The following is a 17,548-nucleotide window of genomic DNA, read 5'->3' as shown; positions in this document are numbered from 1 at the left end:
ATGGAATGAAGCTCTAGAATCCAAAATCCAATCCTAGGAATATGCATCATCTAAAGTGGTAAGCAAGTCTATAGGTAGACTAGTCATGATGAAGAGAATGTCATTGTCACTATCATCAGTGTGACTACATTAATCTCCTCAATTCATTTTTCATTTGTCCTCCCTTGGACTCTCTTTCTTCTTATTTACACCCCAATTTGCTTTATTTTTCTTATCCTTTTGCTCTCTTTTCAGCTTGTTGCAATCCTTTTTCATGTGGCCCTTCTGGCACAATGGTAACACTCAATGTTCCATGCCTTAGATTTGCTACGAGACTTCCCTCTTTCTTGGGACTTCCCCCTGAATTGTGATTTGCCCCTTTGCACATTTAAGGCTGCATCCTACTTGTTGCCATCCATAGACTTCCATCTAATCTACAAGCTACCCACAACATCATCAAACTTCGGTATTCCACCAGGTGCAGAGTTACTGATAGCTGTACTGAAGGTATCCCATGAGGATGGAAATTTACACAAGAGGAATATTGCCTTAGTCTTCTGAGCCTAAAACTGGCTGAAAATAATATTGAATTCATTCCAGTGAGAAGCAATGGAGACCCCTTCCTTCATCTGCAACTCAAACAACCTCTTCATGAGGTAAACTTTATTAGAGGCAGTTTCCTTCTCATAAGTGGCACGTAATTTCTTCCATAAATCTTCCATGGTCTACTCATTTACCATTATGAAATAGATTGACTCTATAACATGAAGTCTAATAGAAGACTTTGCTAATGCATCCAACTCATTCCAATCATCCTTAGACATATCCACAGGCTTAGGTCCAATCCCTACCAAGGGTTTAATCTTCTTCTTTTCAATAAGCACATCCCCTATCTATTCTTTCCATAAAGAAAAGTTTGTCCCATTAATGCTGAAAAACTCCTTTTTAGACATGGAAGAGGATGCCATGATGCAAATGAAACAAAATCCCAAATGCTAGTACCTGCAAGAGAGAAATGACACCAAATACGAGGTGCACCCAAATATGTTTGCCTTAATGAAGGTAGTGTCACCAAAACTCAAGGCTCAAAGCATCAAAATGCATTTGACTCATGTGCATATACTATGCATCCATATGAGAAAATCTGGACCAAAATAAAATGTCAACTTGCGATGACAAGACAATGGTAAACCCAATGCCAATAAGAGCCAAATGCCTCAAGCATAAACACCGTCCATGGGCATAAGCATCAATAATGTCTCATCCAAGAGAGCATAGCACTGTAAGTGCATCAACTACAATGTGTCGAAGCTTTCCCTCAGCATAAAATAGCATCTGTGTGCTAAACTCCCATCAATAAAGCATCCCACAATGCATTATGGGCCTATTAGTGCATCCAACAAGGACCGCAATGCATCCAAATGGCCTGTAAAACATCCATTGCAACCCAATGCAAACCACAAATGAGTGCACACTCCTCAGACTGCAACCAGAGTGATCTCTACATAAGGTATATCCAAGAAATCACGGCCCCACGGCAATGACTGCTAGTGAAAATAGAACATGGGATGCCTCAAAACATGGGCATCATTGTATAATCGGACTCAACAAGACAATATGCAACTATCTCTCTTCTGCTAGAACTCTAAAATCCCAATGGATGAATGGGAAATGGGGAGTCAACCCTTGCAATTGACCTGTAATCCAAAACTCAAAGGTTTGAACCTTTGAATGGATTTTTGATAGAGAAACAGACGGTCTCAAGGGGTTCACCTCCCAAAATTTTAGTTTATAGCGTGCATTCAAAAGGAGGGTATTTTAATCCCACTTTTGGAAAAATTTTAACACGCTTACAATAACAGGAGGGGGTTTTTAATTAAAAAATTTAGAAAAGAATCCATTAGTTCATAAGTAAAGAGGGGTGGTTTTATTGGGGAAAAAATTTTAGCTGAGGGGTTTTTTTTAATACCCCTTGAGCGCATGTGATATCTAGGAATTCTTAGTGGTGCACCCCTAAGCAGACGGTTCAGCAGCTCAGTGAGACGGAGCAGAAGGTGTAAACATGGTGGCTGAACTTGAGGAGGATGAGGAAGAAATCTTCCTAAGAAGTTCCAAAGGTAGCATCCATTGCAATGAGTCCACCATTGCCATATGTGTTCAACATCTTCAGTTACAAAGGTAGCATACATTGCCTTCGGAATGTAATGGAATAGAGAGTTTTGAAAACGGTGGTCCCAATCATTGGGTCCAACACACGGACCAAAAAATGCTTTTACAAACAAACATGTTTGTAACAACGGAGTGCAAATGATGAGTAACACAGAAGTTTTAAGACCTCTTGAGTCCACCAAAACTGACACATCTACAAATGGTTGCTTCAAACTTGAGTTCCAACACACTGCAACAGAAAAACGTTGAAGCAAAGACAGTGAGCCAGAAATCCAATGAAATGATCCCAAATTCAAGAACAATAGAGTTTTTGAACTCCCAAAGTGCAATGGACACCAAAAGCAAGCAACAATTGCCTCTGCAAGGCATTCCAGACTCTCAGCTATCATCGAAAGGAACAGGGGAATCATCAAAAAACATATTTTTCCTCCAAAACCACCTGCTGGCTTGCAAAAAACTACTCATAGAATTTTCCAAAGGTTTCTGCACACCAGGATGCAGGTCGAGTCACCCAATGGAGCTTCTCCTTCCTCCCACAGAGTTGTAGTAGAGCAGGCTTCGAGCTCTAGGCTCACACTCGGGCTCAGCTAGAACATGCGCGCTCTAATACCAATTCAGAGATCTCAACAATGGAAGCGGAACAGAGGAAGGTGAGAGAGAGGGAGAGCCAAAAGAGAGAGCCAAACAAGTTTTGGTGGGTACAAAACACCCTAATCTTCTATGTCATCCATATATATATGTGTTTGAGTATTGTACATAACTCGGTTTAAGATACATTGGCCTTTAAGCCCCACAACGCTAAAGTCACATTTCTTCATCGTGACCATGAAAATTTGATCTTTTGACCAGAACCTATAGCATGGACTAAGAAAGACATGAATAAACATTTGAAACAAGATTTTCCAAAATAAACTGAGAAACCATGAAGTTTGTCTTGGATTCCGTTGTTTAATCAAAGGCACCATGGTAGTGCTATATCTGCTGCACAATATTAACTCTCTTTACATTGATAGCACAAATTGGAGTCCTCTAGCTCCATAGTCAACATCTGTTTTGATGCCTCTTGTATTGCCCCCAAAGAACCTATAATTTTGGTACTTCATAATCTCTTAGAGAGATTTTGTGCTCAGTCATTTCCTCCTCTTCATCCTAGGAGCTTGTTGGAGTACAAGAATATTGCTCCAAGGCAAACAGTCTTTTTAGAACTTGTGCTTCCTCCTCCTTTGATACATTCTCCTCCTCCCAAATCATGCACTTCTTAGTGTGGGTTTTCTTTAGTGTCTTTGTTATCTTCTACTTCCTCTTCCTCTGATACATCCTCCTCCTCCCAAATCATACACTTCTTAGTGTGGGTTGTCTTCAGTGTCTACTTTACTCCATTTCTTCATTGCCTGTGCTTGAATCAGTACTACTTAAACTGGCTCTATGTAGGTAACTATCTCCAACCCTAATGTTGGCTAGCCTTCTACCATTGCAAAGGCACCACCTAATCCTAGTACTATGGTGGACTTGCTAACCGTTTGGTTGTTGACCAAGAGAGGGTTTGTAGGCAAATTGTCTATGTTGAGACTGATCTCACAAAAGTGGCAACAATAGGTGTCATTCCTTGCACATCTACTTTGGGGACTTGATTGGGCGGGCCAAGGATTTCTTGGTTGTTCAATATCACTTGTTTTAGGGATAGGAGTATTTAGCAGATTGTTGGCACCATGGGATCTAGTAGGGTTTCTTTCAGTGGAAGGTGGAGCATTGGAGAGGGTCGATATAGGGTTTTGGCTAGGAGACGTATTGGGGAATGAGTGATATTGAATGGATTTCTAAGGGATTTTCGAGGGGACACGTGGGAGGGAGTAGGAGAATTCTCTCAAGAGACGGTAGTATGCTTAGAGGATGCCATACTACTTGGGGAAGAAGGCTGAGGTATTGCTGCTACCCTAGTAGGTGTTGCGATTTTGCACTAGAAGGCTTTGGTCTAGTAGTGTTAGATTAGTTCTTGCCATATAATGTGAGAGTGAAGTTGAGTTCAAGTTTTAAATTTGCCTTATATATCAAGTTTAAGAGAGCCCTTTTAGCCCCTCTCTTTGTAAGTATCGTGTGCATGCGCACACACACAAACCACTCCACACACATTTACCTCACTTCTTTGCAAAATCTAGAATACATGACTAACTCCAAAAAATGTTCACTTTGTTCATCATAGAACATTTTACATTTATTCAATAGCTGTAGGTTCTCTATGGGCCCATCAGCTTCCTTGTCTAATTTTATGTTGCAACCAAAGTGCGACCCCTCGACTCCCTGTGGATGACTTCCAAGTCGTATGTCTCTTGGTCTTCGTCACGAGATGAACTACTTTTGCAACTCTTTATTCCTTTTCCTTTGCACTCTTGAGAAACCTAACAAACATCTCCACATACACAAGAGAGTACAAACAAGCTCCATATACATGAGCCACCACTTGCCAAAGTTTCCACACATGGAGTGACCAAAAAGCAACGCCCCCAAGCAAGGTAAATTCTTAGTTGACTGATTGTCATAGTTTGCTATCACTCGTGGGTTGCCATCTCCCATGGCGAATGCTAGAGCCTAGACGATCATGAATAATGGCATTTGGTGACAATGTTCTTGGAATCATAGTGCATGCAGTGTGTAGAGATTGTCAAAGTAGCTACTTTTAAGATATTGGAGTGTCACATTCCCATATGCCACGACATTAAGTCCATGCACAAAGTATGCCTAGCTTTGGTACCACCATTGAGCTATATTTTTGCTACAGTGTATCATGAGGCATAGGCCCCTAGGTTGTCACATGTGGACACCCTCAAGTCCTAACATTCTAGCCACACATGCTTTTGATGAGTACCCCAAAAAGCCCATGGTTTGCAACCTCTCTAGGGCATTTTCGGGAAACTTACAGGGATGTGTGGCTAGGTGGAAGCACTTGAGGCCACCCCACATGTGGCACAACCTAGTGGCCCATACCCCATGACACATGGCAACAAACCATTGCCCTAATCACATGCCTAGGCAACTTGGTTGAGAGCATGCTTATGTATAAATGCAATTGAAGTCATGCTACATAAAAGGGAAAGCTAGCCATTCAAAGTCTAGATCTATATTATGATTTTGTTCCTCTTCTATCCAACCATTGCAAACATAAACTTATAGAGTTAGTACTAAAACATTTTAACACAATGGCATCAGGGCGACGATAGCACATGTGACAAAAAATCTTGGATGCTCTTACATCTATCGAGGCCTCCAACATCAAACCACGAATCCCTCACTTCTTACATCCATCAGATGCTTAAACATCCCCATATAACAATACTTGGAGACTTACGATAGACATGATATACAAATACAAACCACTATTGGTATAATGGAAATAAACAACAAGGGAGTGTAACCACTCATGACCAGTGCCTTAGATAGTAATAGAACCTGGATAACCATGTGGCAAAGCAAGGACCAGGTAGCCTAATCTAGAAGGGTGAGCAGTGAAAGGGACACTTTTTTCCAGAAAGAGAGTGCTGACTCGAGAGCTCAGACATCATGATTTACTTATGATATGAGGGAAATGCCCAAGGGAGGCATTTCTCTCGCCGCTCGCCATTTGATTTTTGGGAAATGCCTCCCCTTGGGGAATCAAGGTCTTGGGGATAGTGACCCGTGCTTCATCCTCCACGTTGCCAACTTGGATTCTGGCGATCTTCCCAGGTTAGATGGTGACAGATGAGCGTGGAAGAGTGACGTTGATGTCTCGCATGCCGTGATGTAACTTTTGCCAACGGAATGTACGGGATGGGGGGGCTGGAATTTACTTCGAGCCACCTGAGGACCATGACGCATCAATAATAACACGAAACAACCCATTCATGAGGAATAACACTCAATTACAATAGGTGGGAAATGAATGAACGAAACACTCGGCATCCTTCCATTCTATCATTCAATAATTTAATTCTGCATCACGAAATAACATTTCAATTACCACGTATGGCACCTTGTTTTCGATCTTTCACCCAAGACGCTTGAGGCTGCTCAACGATGGCAGCCCATGCTCTGTTTCTCGCCTCAGGTCTTGAATTCGCCTGCTTTTGCTCGTTTTTCAAGTTCGTTGCGATCTGGGTTTGCATTTTTTTTCCCACCTCGCTCTCTGTTATCGCATTTGCTTAGATCTTCCATTATCTCCCTTTTCTTTCGTCTCTGCGACCCTCATCTGCATCTCTTTGTTATGGCATTTTCTTAGGTCGTCCAATTTTCAAGAGCGTCACCCTCTACAGCATCTCCCTTGGAAGGTTATTCGTTGCAATGTGCTTTACCACCCTAGTCGCCAACCAGGGGGCGCATCAACCCGCATGTGCAGCCTCTCGCAGGCATAAACAGTTCAAAACTTACAGGAAAACTGGTACTTTCCAACGCAAGGGTAAGGCCAATGGAACTGGTGAAGATGAAACAGCAAGGCTACATCAGGAAGTGCAGGCCATATGTGAAATCCTAAGCACAAACTATTGGTGCAATGATGTTGAGATTGCACTTGAGCGAGCTGTGGGAAAGTTGACGTCAATCCATGTACAGGAAGTGCTGAAGCATGTGAATAATGTAGAAATGTCAGTGGGCTTTTTTATTTGGGCCGGGAATCAGCATGATTTTACACATAATTCTGTAACTTATCATGGCATCCTGAGGCTGCTAGGCCATGCTAGGCAATTCCAAATTCTGGAGACATTATTATTAGCAATGCGAATTGATAGATGCAGGTATCATACAGCAACTTTTAATATTGTAATTTCAAGCTATGGACGGGCAGGATTGATTGAGCAGGCCTGGGCTGTCTTTTGTAAGATGAAAGTCTATCGCTGCCATCCCGACGTGTTAACTTACAATACCCTTTTGGATGCTTACGTAAAAAATGGGGAGTGGGAGAAAGCGCAAAATTTGTACGATCAAATGCTGAAGGCTGGTCAAACCCCAGATTCAGTTACCTTTAGCACTCTTATGCACGGCTATTCCAAAGCAAAGAGACTAGAGGAGGCCTGTACAATTTTGCAGCAGATGATACGGAGGGGTTATTCACCCACTACGCCTTCTTACAACACATTGTTAACTGGTTTATGTGAATTGGGCAAAGTGGATGAGGCTCACCGGTTATTTGTCTTAGGCGTAAACGAGAAGGCACATGAACCCAGATGTGGAGCCTCTCTCAGGCATGTAAAGGGAAAAATTCACAGGAAAACAGGTACTATTCAACGAAAGAGGAAGATCAATGCGACTGCTGAAAGTGATGAGAGAGAAAGGCTACACCAGGAAGTGCAGGCTATTTGTGAAATCCTGAGCAGGAACAATTGGTGCAAAGATGATGTTGAGATTGCACTTAAGGGGGCTGTGGGAAAGTTGACGTCAGTCCATGTACAGGAAGTGCTAAAGCAAGTGAAGAATGTAGAAATGTCAGTGGGCTTTTTCATTTGGGCTGGGAGGCAGAATGGCTTTAAACATAATTCTGTCACTTATCATGGCATCCTGACAGTGGTAGGGCGTGCTAGGCAGTTCCAAGCCCTGGAGAACTTGTTATCAGCAATGAGACTAGATAGATGCAAGTTTCATACAGTAACTTTTAACATTGTAATATCAAGCTTTGTACGCGGAGGAATGATTGATCAGGCTTGGTCTGTCTTCTGTAAGATGAAAGTCTTCCGTTGTCTTCCCGACTTGCTAACGTACAATACACTTCTGGATGCTTATGTAAAAAAAGGGGACTGGGAGAAAGCGAAAACATTGTACAATCAAATGTTGACAGTGGGCCAAACCCCAGATTCAGTCACTTTTAACACGCTTATGCATGGCTATTCCAAAGCAAAGAGAATAGACGATGCGTCTTCAATTTTGCAACAGATGATAACGAGGGGATGTTTGCCCACTACGACTTCTTACAACACATTGCTGGCTGGTTTATGTGAAGTAGGTAGAGTGGATGAGGCTCACCGATTGATGGGCGAAATGCTAGAGAGGGGATGCATTCCAACTGTTATCACGTACAACACATTAATCAACGGCCTTTGCAAGGCAGGCAAACAAGAAGATGCTTATGAGCTCTCAAAGACAATGCAGGAAAGTGGTTGTGCTCCTGATGTGCAAACATTTACTTCTTTGATCAATGGATATTGCAAAGCTGATAGAATGGATGAAGCTTGGAACGTTTTCATTCATATGAAAAGCAGAAATTGTGCTCCTGATGCTATTACATACGGGGTATTAATGGATGGATTCTGTAAGGCAGGCAGGTTGGAAGCAGCATTGCAACTTTTGGATGAGATGCTTGAAAGTGGTATACCTCTAAATCATGTTATATACACTATAATTATGGATGCATTGTGTAAAATGAACAAGGCTGAGCTGGCCTATGGTATTCTATATGACATGATTCGAAATCATTGTATTCCTGATTCTATAACATACCGTGCACTCATCAATGGTCTCTGCAAATCTGGCCAAATTGCAAAGGCTTATGATTTGATGAATCAGTTGGCTGGAGATGGTTCTGCTCCAAATCTTGATAATTACAAGGCATTAATTGATGGACTGTGCAAGAGAGGGAATGTGGAAGAAGCATTGAAATGGTTCGATGAATTAATCTACAAGGGATGTGTTCCTGATATTGTTGTTTATGGTGTGCTCATAGGAAGTGCATGTGATGCTGGTAAAGTGGAAGAGGCTTATAAATTGTTGAAGAAAATGGTGGAAGCAGGCTTTCTTCCAAGTGGTAAAATTTACAATGCTATAATACTGGGATTTTGTAAAGGAAGGAAATTTGAGAGCGCTAGCAGAGTCTTCAAAGATCTGGTGGAAATTGGTAAGTGGCCAAAAAGTAATGCCACAGAAGCTTTGATCGAAGGCCTTTGCAAAACAGAAGGTTCAGCTGGTGCAACTATTGTATTATGCAAAGCAATGGAAAATGCCTCTTCTCATCATGGCAAATTTTTAATCCAGGTTATTAGCTACTTTTGCAAGCACGGCGAAGCTAGCCTGCCAAGGAAGCTTCTGCAGGGGATAATGAAAAAAACCTGTTTTGAGTCTATTTTGTCTGAGCTCAAAGTGATTCATGCTTGCTTAAGCAATAAAGAGTTGGATATGGCGATGGCAGCCTTGACAGATCTTATGATTTCCATAGGAGAAATAGAAGCAAATGAAAAGAAGGTAAGAAACATAATGCTGGTTTAGAATGTTTTCAGCATCGTCTGTTAGTTTTCTTTTGCTTGCCTGAGGGAGGGCAATCAGTCAGTTCTATGTCAGCAAGCATTACTCTTGTTTGGTTTACTGTGATCATGCCATCTCATTTCCTGTTTTTGAAATGGAAATCTTTTCAACTTGGAATCCCCTGCAAGTTAGTTTGTGTGGATATGTCTCTATGGTCTTGTTTCAAAGCATTACAGCAGGTCTGTTTGCAGTTTTTTGGGTGTGATGCGATCTTCGTTTCAAGTAACCCTGGACTGGGCTGAATGATTCTGTTTTTAATTTCGTTCTTTTTTTTTGACATACAGGTGCTAACGGGCAACAACGGCTAGTTCTAACAGTGGGGTGGCTGCATCAACGGCTAGAGTGCATGGGTGCTGATTCTGTGGATTTACAAAACTGAACCGATCGGCATGTTCGTGTCTAGTTGTGTAGCCCATAGCTGCCTGGCACAAGCATTCCAGTGGCAGGCATTGAGATTATAACATTAATGTGAGGCATGTAAGCATTCTGCATTGGCCTCCTTTTCTTGAATGGCTTATTGTGATTGGTATTTCTTATTTTGTGCTCCTTGTATGCAAGTTCACACTTTATTTGTTCAGAGCCTACAGAGCATAGGATAAGCTTGTTGTTAGCATTCTTTTTGACTTGGAACTTCTTGGGCAAAACCTGTAGATCAAGCACACGACAACCTTTATGTTGTGAGCATCGCTATTTTGAGGGTGTTCTGAAGATGGTTACTGCCAATAGCCACAGGTATTTTTCTGCTGCTTTCAATTTCTAAGTAAAAGGACACCTTTTGAACTACATAGATTTGAAAAATAGCCGACTGTAACTGAAAATGCTGTGGTATGGAAATTATTTTAGTGAACGCATATGTGCAAAACAGTTGAGAAGGAGAAATTTGGCCTGATGAGTTAAACAACTGCATATCATGTGTACAGTAAAGTCTGTATATTTGTAGGGTTGTGGCAGCTAGTGTGTGCCATGATTGCAATCTAGACAATAGCGTTCATGTATATAAATTTTCATAGCATACTATGGCCAGCCCTGAACATTTTTCTGGTGCTGGTACGTTAATCAGAATATGAAAAGAACAGTATTATAGTATGTCATTGTGCTCTTTCAAAGAGTTTTGCCTTTTAAAAGCTATTGCTAGGGGAATCTCAAAGTTTGCTTTGCAAATAGAAGAAAGTTTAGGAGTTCAAAATATCTTATTAGAATGGAAAGGGAAGATTTTGAAGAAAGTTGCTTTGAAACTAGAAGAAGTCCCTTCCATTAATTGCTCAAAGAAAAGTAACCATCTTTCTAAAGAAGATGAAATCCTTCTTTGAAAATTCCATATGAAATTTGTCATTTCTTATGTGGACAAATGTTCCAATAACTTTGTTTTAATTTGCAAAAAGTTTTGCTTAGAAAATCTTTTGAGAGAAGTGAACTTGTCTGCCAAAACTTACGTCCCTGCCTTAGTTTCTCAAAAGGATCTGATCTCAAAACACTAGAGCTTTTGCAAGTCTTCAGGGTTTGTTTGCAATCCAAGTATCCATTTTCTTTGTGCTGCTCTTGGAAGTTTCATAGAACTCCACAAAAGCCAAGATTTATTGCAGCTGCTTGTGAGACTACTTTGACAGATGTCTCTAAATGGCTAAGCTACTGCTTCAAAGCAATGTTGCCTAGTGTCCATGAACTTTGGAGGGACTTCTTAAAGGAGGCAGATGTCCCCTCCATTCAAGCTGGATTTTAAATGACTCTGTAGGAGTGATTCTTATTGTAAAAGTTTTTAATTCCTCTCGAAGCATTCAGTCTCCTATGTCCTTCAAACCTATGATTTTACTACGCTTTATATAAAGATCGAGCTGGAAGATCTGAAGTTTAGAATTAAAAAGCTAATGGCTGAAGTTTTTAAGCTGAGATTTGACAAAGGTAAAAGTGCTAAAAGTTGAGAAAACAGCTTTATGTTTTAACTTTTTGTGGCTAAATAAAAGAGATCGTGACATTTGTTCTAAAAAGAAAAGACACACAAAGTTAGTAAGTGTTGAAGATGTTTGCTCTTGGATAGATTTTCTTGTAGATAATCTTTACATCACAATAGGTGATTCTTTGTTTCCCTATGGGCACCAATTGTGCTGTCTTTTTAGCAAACTTTTATCTTTTCACTTATGAATTTGAGTTTATGCAACGTCTTATTTCTATCAATACCTGCCCTATCATTTTATAAGCTTAGCCAAGTTGTGGGCGTTTTATAGATGATTTATTTGTACCGGATGTTCCTGAGTTTCAAGACTTTATGTACAAAGACACTTGTGCTTTTGGAGAAGGAATATATCCTCGTGACTAACTGAACTGCACTTCAAGAGGGGACTCTTGTGTCTTCTTAGATCTTAGACTTTCTCAATCTATCCTAGGATTAGAGGTTGATATATATGATAAACGTGAACAACCTGAATATAGTGGTTTACAGTTATGAAAATGCCTCACATTGACTCAAGCATTTCTGATTTGGCAAAATATGGAGTCATTTCTTTCCAATTCCGTAGATTTTCCAAATGAGAGTGTCTCTGCTGTCTTTTACGAGAGCTAGTATTGCATTGGTATCAGAGCTTGGGATTCGCCATCTTCTCAGGTGGTGACGATCCAAGAAAGGCTTGAGGATGTGTGGTTGGGTGATCAGAAGATCATTGGACCTCTCAATGCTCTATTTTGGCTGCTTGCAAATTCCGCCAAACAGTGGGCTACGAGTTCTGGTTCTCAAGCACTAGTTTTTTAAAACACCTGGTGACCATCTACCATTGGATGCACCAATGAAGGCTATACGCAGGACGGTGGCCAGGCAAAGTGCGAAAGTTCATGGGGTCCTGCAGTTAGTAAGCTAAGCGAGGAGTCAGGAGCATGAGTTTGTGTCATTCCTTGGAGAGAGCTTTGAGCAGACGATTGCGTGATGTCTCAACAGGACACAGGCTACCCATGGGAGTGACGCCTCGGGTGGAAAATTAACATGACACTAATCTTTGGTGCAAGTGTCTGGTGGAATAGCGCAAGTCCTGGTATTGCTGATGGCGTACGTGCATCCAATACCAGAGATGTGAACGCAATCTCTCCCTCTCTCAACAGAGACACTAGGGCCCAGGACAACATGTCGGGCTGGACCCCTTCGAAGGTATTTTATTACTTGAAGAGAATCTGTTACAAAAGTTCAGCGTAGAGCTGTCTAATACATCCTCTAAAAACATGAAAATCCCTTCATTACAAGAGCTTCAAGCTCATTTCAAATTGGGAACATGGCACTTGTCTAAAATCTAGACTAAGTCCTATTACATGCCACTAAGGGCCACTCTGGAGTCTTCAAAGCACTTGGTCACACGAACTGCCTTCTAGATGCTTGTTAGGCTCCCGTAGCGCTTAGGAAAAATAACTCTTCCTAGTACCTGCAACAATTAATTAAAGCGCACCACCATGGCACCCATTAATTGTTAGCGCTTTGCATGCAAATAACACACTGTGGACTAATTCTAGTCACGGTGGGCGTCCCCACTGAACACATGTGCACACCTAACAAATATAAAAAAATATATTTATTCTCTGGTTGACCAGAGTCAACACTCTTGATTATAATTAAGGAGCTTTGACCAAGGGTCGAGGCGCCTTAATTATAGCCAAGTCTCTCCAACCGAAGTTGGCACATCTTGGTTAACCGGGGTTAACCCTCTTGGCGTATGCCAAGTCTTGTTGACCGAAGTCAACACTCTCTGACCGTAGTCAGCTCTGTAGTTCTCTGGTTAACCGCAGTTAACCCTCTTGGTAATAAACCAAGTCTCCCCGACCGAAGTCAGGTTTACTTGACTAGAGTCAAGTATCTTTGGCCGTAGTCAATCCTTTGACCATTAAAAGAATTCTTTGACCATAATTAACACATATAAAACTCTTTAATTATGATCAAATAAATGGTCAACTGTACTTTGACTTAGGATATTTACATTGTGGTGACAGTTTGATTTAGTATGCATGTGCTTTCTAAGTTAGGAATGTAATTTTGCACCTTTGTAGGAAGCCGTACATAATACATAATTCATTCCTTCTGTAATTTCTTTCTTTCTTTCCTACATGACAGAGAGAGAGAGAGAGAGATTTTATTACTGTTTTTTGGAAGTTTTTGTTTCTTGATTTGCTTGTTTATTTTTTCTTAGTCACCTTCTTCCTTTCTTCTTTTTTTCTTGTTTTCTTTCTCTTTTGTTTATGTGATGTATTTTAGTAAGCATTGGGTTTGCCCAAGAGACTCTGCGGGTCTTTAGAAACCCAGTATAGCTGCTTATGCTTGGGCACTGATGACGACATAAGTGTTGCTTTGCTTGCTAAGTATGTCTTCCTTATGTTTTTCAAAATTTGTTACCTCTTTTTTCTTCTTTTTTTTGTGTGTAGATTTTTGGACTTTAGAACAAAAAATCTAAATTTGTATGATTGGATATATTATTAGTCTTACAAAGGTATATGTCATTGTAGTGCTTTGCAACAGTTGTAACCCTCTTGTCCAGGTATACTTTTGTTTAACTTCCTCAGATAGGTTTAAAACTTAGTGGTTGAGTGCTTTAACTTCACTTCCGTTATATCTTTGAATGAGGGTTAGTAATTTTTGTTCAATGCACTCCTTCATTTGTAGAAAGCGTAGAAGGAGTACTGAAGAACAAATAAGAACACATATCTTCCTAGGAAGCTACAGTTTTTTTGGGAGAACATAAATGACGTGACCTTGCTGCCGGGTTGTGGGATCTTTCAATGGCTTATTTGTAAGATTGTTCCTGCCACATATGCTAATTGATTGCAGGATCTCAAGTTGTTGATTCTTATAAGGCTCTTTGCCGAAAAAATACTGGTGGTTCTTAAAGGTTGTCTTACATTGGAGCTTCCTACTCTCATACTAGACTTTTGTGATCACAGTTGCATTTGTGATTATTGAACTTTTGCCTTGTAAGGGCAGGAAACTGAATTGGCAAGTGGATTGTTTGAGGTGAGTCACACCAAAGGTCAACCTCACTAAAATTTGTGTTGTTAATTGGAGTTTTGGAAAGCTGTGATTTAGGTTCTACAAAAGAGACTTCCACAGTTATTACTTTGGTTGCTTCCATGATTGCCACTTTGCTTGCCTTGTTGGAGAAATAAGTTATCTTTCTCAATCTACAGCTCCCAATGCATCTCCACGTAGCTGACTGTTTTCAATGCTACTTCCCTTCAATCACGTTGATAGGATGGCTTTTCCACCCCTCACCTTGGCTGCAAAGTTGGCCAACTTCTGACATGAGCTTACTTAATGCTCCTTTTCCCTTGGAGTCACATCAATCCAAGGGGTACCCACTATTGGACACCTAGCAATCCAAGGGCAGCCACCTTCCAATTTAGTTTTCTTGGTAGAGCCTTCTATTATGCTTAGTGTGCCTTGTCAGAAATCCTCTGCTCTTTATTTAGTCAAGGCGGCACTTGGGGACAAGGATTATGGGCTCATTTTATGCCATGGGATCCTTGTTTTGACCCATCCAAAGAATATATGTCATATTGCCCGGTACGAGTTCTATGTTAGATCAGAGATCTACCTCAGTACCGTGGGAGGTTTGTTACATGCAGTGTGGAGGCTGTGGGCACAGATACAGCTCAACATTTATTGCTCCTCTAGATACTGTTGTTTCTATACTGGTTTTGATGTTGTAGATATGACCAACGATGTTCATGCAGATATGCCTATCGTCGCAGTTGGTGACATGGTGGGGTCAGCAACAGCAAGATACGCATTTAAATGCTCAGGATATGCGCTTGGCTACCCTGGAGTCTCATGTGCCAGAGCTTTCACAAAATATAATGATCCAAGCAGCAGCTTCTGATACTTATGTTGATCTAGAGCTCTTTCACCCCCTTATGAAGTCAGTGTTTGATCTCACTGCTTCAAAAATTCGGAAATACCGTCATTCACAAGAATCGTAAGGGGATCAAAGGACGTCATTTTGATATTGGAAAAATAGCTCCTTTGCATACTTTTCTGGAAACCCAATGATTGGCTATGGATGATTTGATCGAGTTCTTGTTGAGGGCGTCTTTTATTATGGCCTGGTGATGTCTTTGTTGGGAGCTCCTCTTTGTGAATTTTAGTCTTTCTACTTATTACGTGGGTTTTCACCTCTTCTGACAAAAGAGCCGTCTGACACACATAAGAAATCCTCATGTGTTTATTTGAATTTTTAACCTAATACTAAATAATAATATAAGGAGGTGGGGGAGAAACTAAATAATTAAAAAATAATGATAATATTTTTCCTTCATGTTTGCATTGGTGTTTCAATTGTTTTCTCATATATATACGGTTCATCTTTCCCTTCTGTTAGCATTAGTTATTGTTGTTGCTCTTTACTTTTTTGGGTGGCTTGTTGTGTTGGAAATTCAACGTAATCTCTCTCTCTCTCTCTCGTTTCATTTTCTTATTTCCTTCTCTATATCTTTCCTTTCGCAATCAAAGTTTTGGTGTTTGGGTTGGGATTTCAAAGCTTGGTAAGCATTGGGGTTCACAAGAAATTCTGGAATCTTTCGGACCCCAAATGGCAGCCCATGCATTGGGGTTCACAAGAAATTCTGGAATCTTGCTTTGATGAGAACATAAGGATATGTTTGCTTGTTTTATTTTTTATTTTTCTCATTTAGTCATAATTTAGTTTAAAATTGCTTGTAGACTCCCTTCTTTCCTTTGTTCTTTCACTTGTTTTGTAGAAATGTTAATTTGTAAGATTGGATATATTCTAGTCTTATGAAGATATAAATAGCTGGCATCAATATGATCGAGCAAGGGATAATAATTCACTAACACTATTTGCAAGAACATGAGTTAAGAATCTACCAATTTGTGGTGTTTTGGGTCTTCTTAGGGTGCGAGAAGAGTAATATGAACAAGTAATGAGGAGGTAATTTATGGTGTGGAGGATATGCTTGGCATGGTAGAAAGATTGGGTCACATTGTTTGCAGCTTCTTTCTGGTTGTGCTATATGTGTAGTGTGATGTGCTTAAAAGATGGGTGTGAGTGTATGCGAATGTTAAAGCTTTGATTGTTTTCATGCGTTGATTGTGTGAAATTTGCAATATGTTATCCTCAGTTTTGTAGTTGCTTACAATCCGTGGCCCATTGACGTTTGCTACGATAGAAGCTAATGGTACAGTTACAAGTTGTCATTTGTAGTCATGACTACTTTAATAATTGTATTAGAACAAAAAAGAGTACATTAGACGGAGCCCTTGATTACAAGGAAAGTATGGCAGGGAGTCATCCCTTTGACACTCCATAGACATCTTTTTGTAGACATACTTTAATGTGCATGCACTCTACATGTTCCCAAGATGGCAAAACCAAGTTGACGAACTACAGGGTATGAACAAGTTCATGCCCATTAGCGGACGACCTCACAATCGGGCAAGAAGAGGCCCTAATTGCCCTCCTACGTGAATACAAAGATTGCTTTGCTTGGAAGTATTCTGACATGAAGGGTGTGCCACTCGAGGTCATGTAACATACCATCCCGATGATGGGATGACATTAGACCGGTGAGACAATGACCCTACTCAATGACTTCAAAATACACGATGATCGTGAGAGAAGAAATATAGAAGCTAATCGATGTAGGATTCATTTATGAGGTTGAACATATGGACTGAGTGTCCCCCATTGTGATTGTTCTGAAAAAGAATGGTAAAATCCGAGTATGTGTTGATTTAAAAAAGGTAAATGCTATGACATGTAAAGACCATTACCTGCTGCCCTTTACAGAACATGTGCTAGAAAGAATCACAGGAAAATAGGCTTATAGTGTTAGAATGTCACTGCCCCCACATGGGAGCCCCTGATTTGAGGGGACAAGGGGGCAGAAGACAATAGGGGGAAGGGAGGTTCATACTCGGCTTTATGGAGGCAGCACCTTGTGTGGAAAACGTGCTAGTAGACACGGGAGGGGCTAGAGTAGCATATGGAGGACATTTGGGCTTGGCATCAGTAGCCCAAAAGGCCCACAAAGGGGCCTATTTATAGGCAAGACCAGCATGGTCTTTTCGGCCACCTACAACCCCAAATAATCGACCAAATAGGTCGGTTAGGGGGTCCTGACCTGGTCGGTATCTTGGACAAGGATCCAACTCCCTAGTCGG

The 17,548-nt window shown here is 40.8% G+C and overlaps 1 protein-coding gene across 3 annotated transcripts; it reads left to right on the top strand.

The window, feature by feature from the left end:
* The first annotated feature begins 6,157 nt into the window (after window positions 1-6,157).
* LOC147884833 (uncharacterized) lies at window positions 6,158-15,379 on the top strand. Of its 3 annotated transcripts, none has more exons than XM_087397797.1 (5): window positions 6,158-6,229; window positions 6,401-9,345; window positions 9,690-9,882; window positions 10,057-10,137; window positions 15,103-15,379. In XM_087397797.1, the coding sequence occupies exons 1-3, from the start codon at window positions 6,199-6,201 to the stop codon at window positions 9,711-9,713; spliced, it is 3,000 nt and encodes a 999-aa protein (XP_087253923.1). In that variant the 5' UTR covers window positions 6,158-6,198; the 3' UTR covers window positions 9,714-9,882; window positions 10,057-10,137; window positions 15,103-15,379. The 3 variants fall into 3 exon arrangements, with proteins under 3 accessions (XP_087253923.1, XP_087253924.1, XP_087253922.1); XM_087397798.1 differs by lacking the exon at window positions 15,103-15,379 and adding an exon at window positions 14,036-14,113; XM_087397796.1 differs by lacking the exon at window positions 15,103-15,379 and having other exon boundaries at window positions 10,057-10,247.
* The last annotated feature ends 2,169 nt before the right edge of the window (window positions 15,380-17,548 follow it).

Source organism: Dipteris shenzhenensis, chromosome 26 (genome assembly GCF_047967505.1).
Source record: "Dipteris shenzhenensis isolate YYH24624 ecotype China chromosome 26, Dip_SZ_1.0, whole genome shotgun sequence".
Taxonomy (NCBI): Eukaryota; Viridiplantae; Streptophyta; class Polypodiopsida; order Gleicheniales; family Dipteridaceae; genus Dipteris; species Dipteris shenzhenensis.
This window is presented reverse-complemented; position numbering and strand designations above follow the sequence as displayed.

What these genes read in the sequence shown, in the direction of transcription:
- LOC147884833 (XM_087397797.1), top strand. Translation starts at nt 6,199, where the DNA reads ATGGCAGCCCATGCTCTGTTTCTCGCCTCAG. An exon ending in TGCTCTGTTTCTCGCCTCAG is followed by an intron (nt 6,230 to 6,400) that starts GTCTTGAATTCG and finishes GCATTTTCTTAG; the next exon opens with GTCGTCCAATTTTCAAGAGC. An exon ending in TAGAAGCAAATGAAAAGAAG is followed by an intron (nt 9,346 to 9,689) that starts GTAAGAAACATA and finishes TTTGACATACAG; the next exon opens with GTGCTAACGGGCAACAACGG.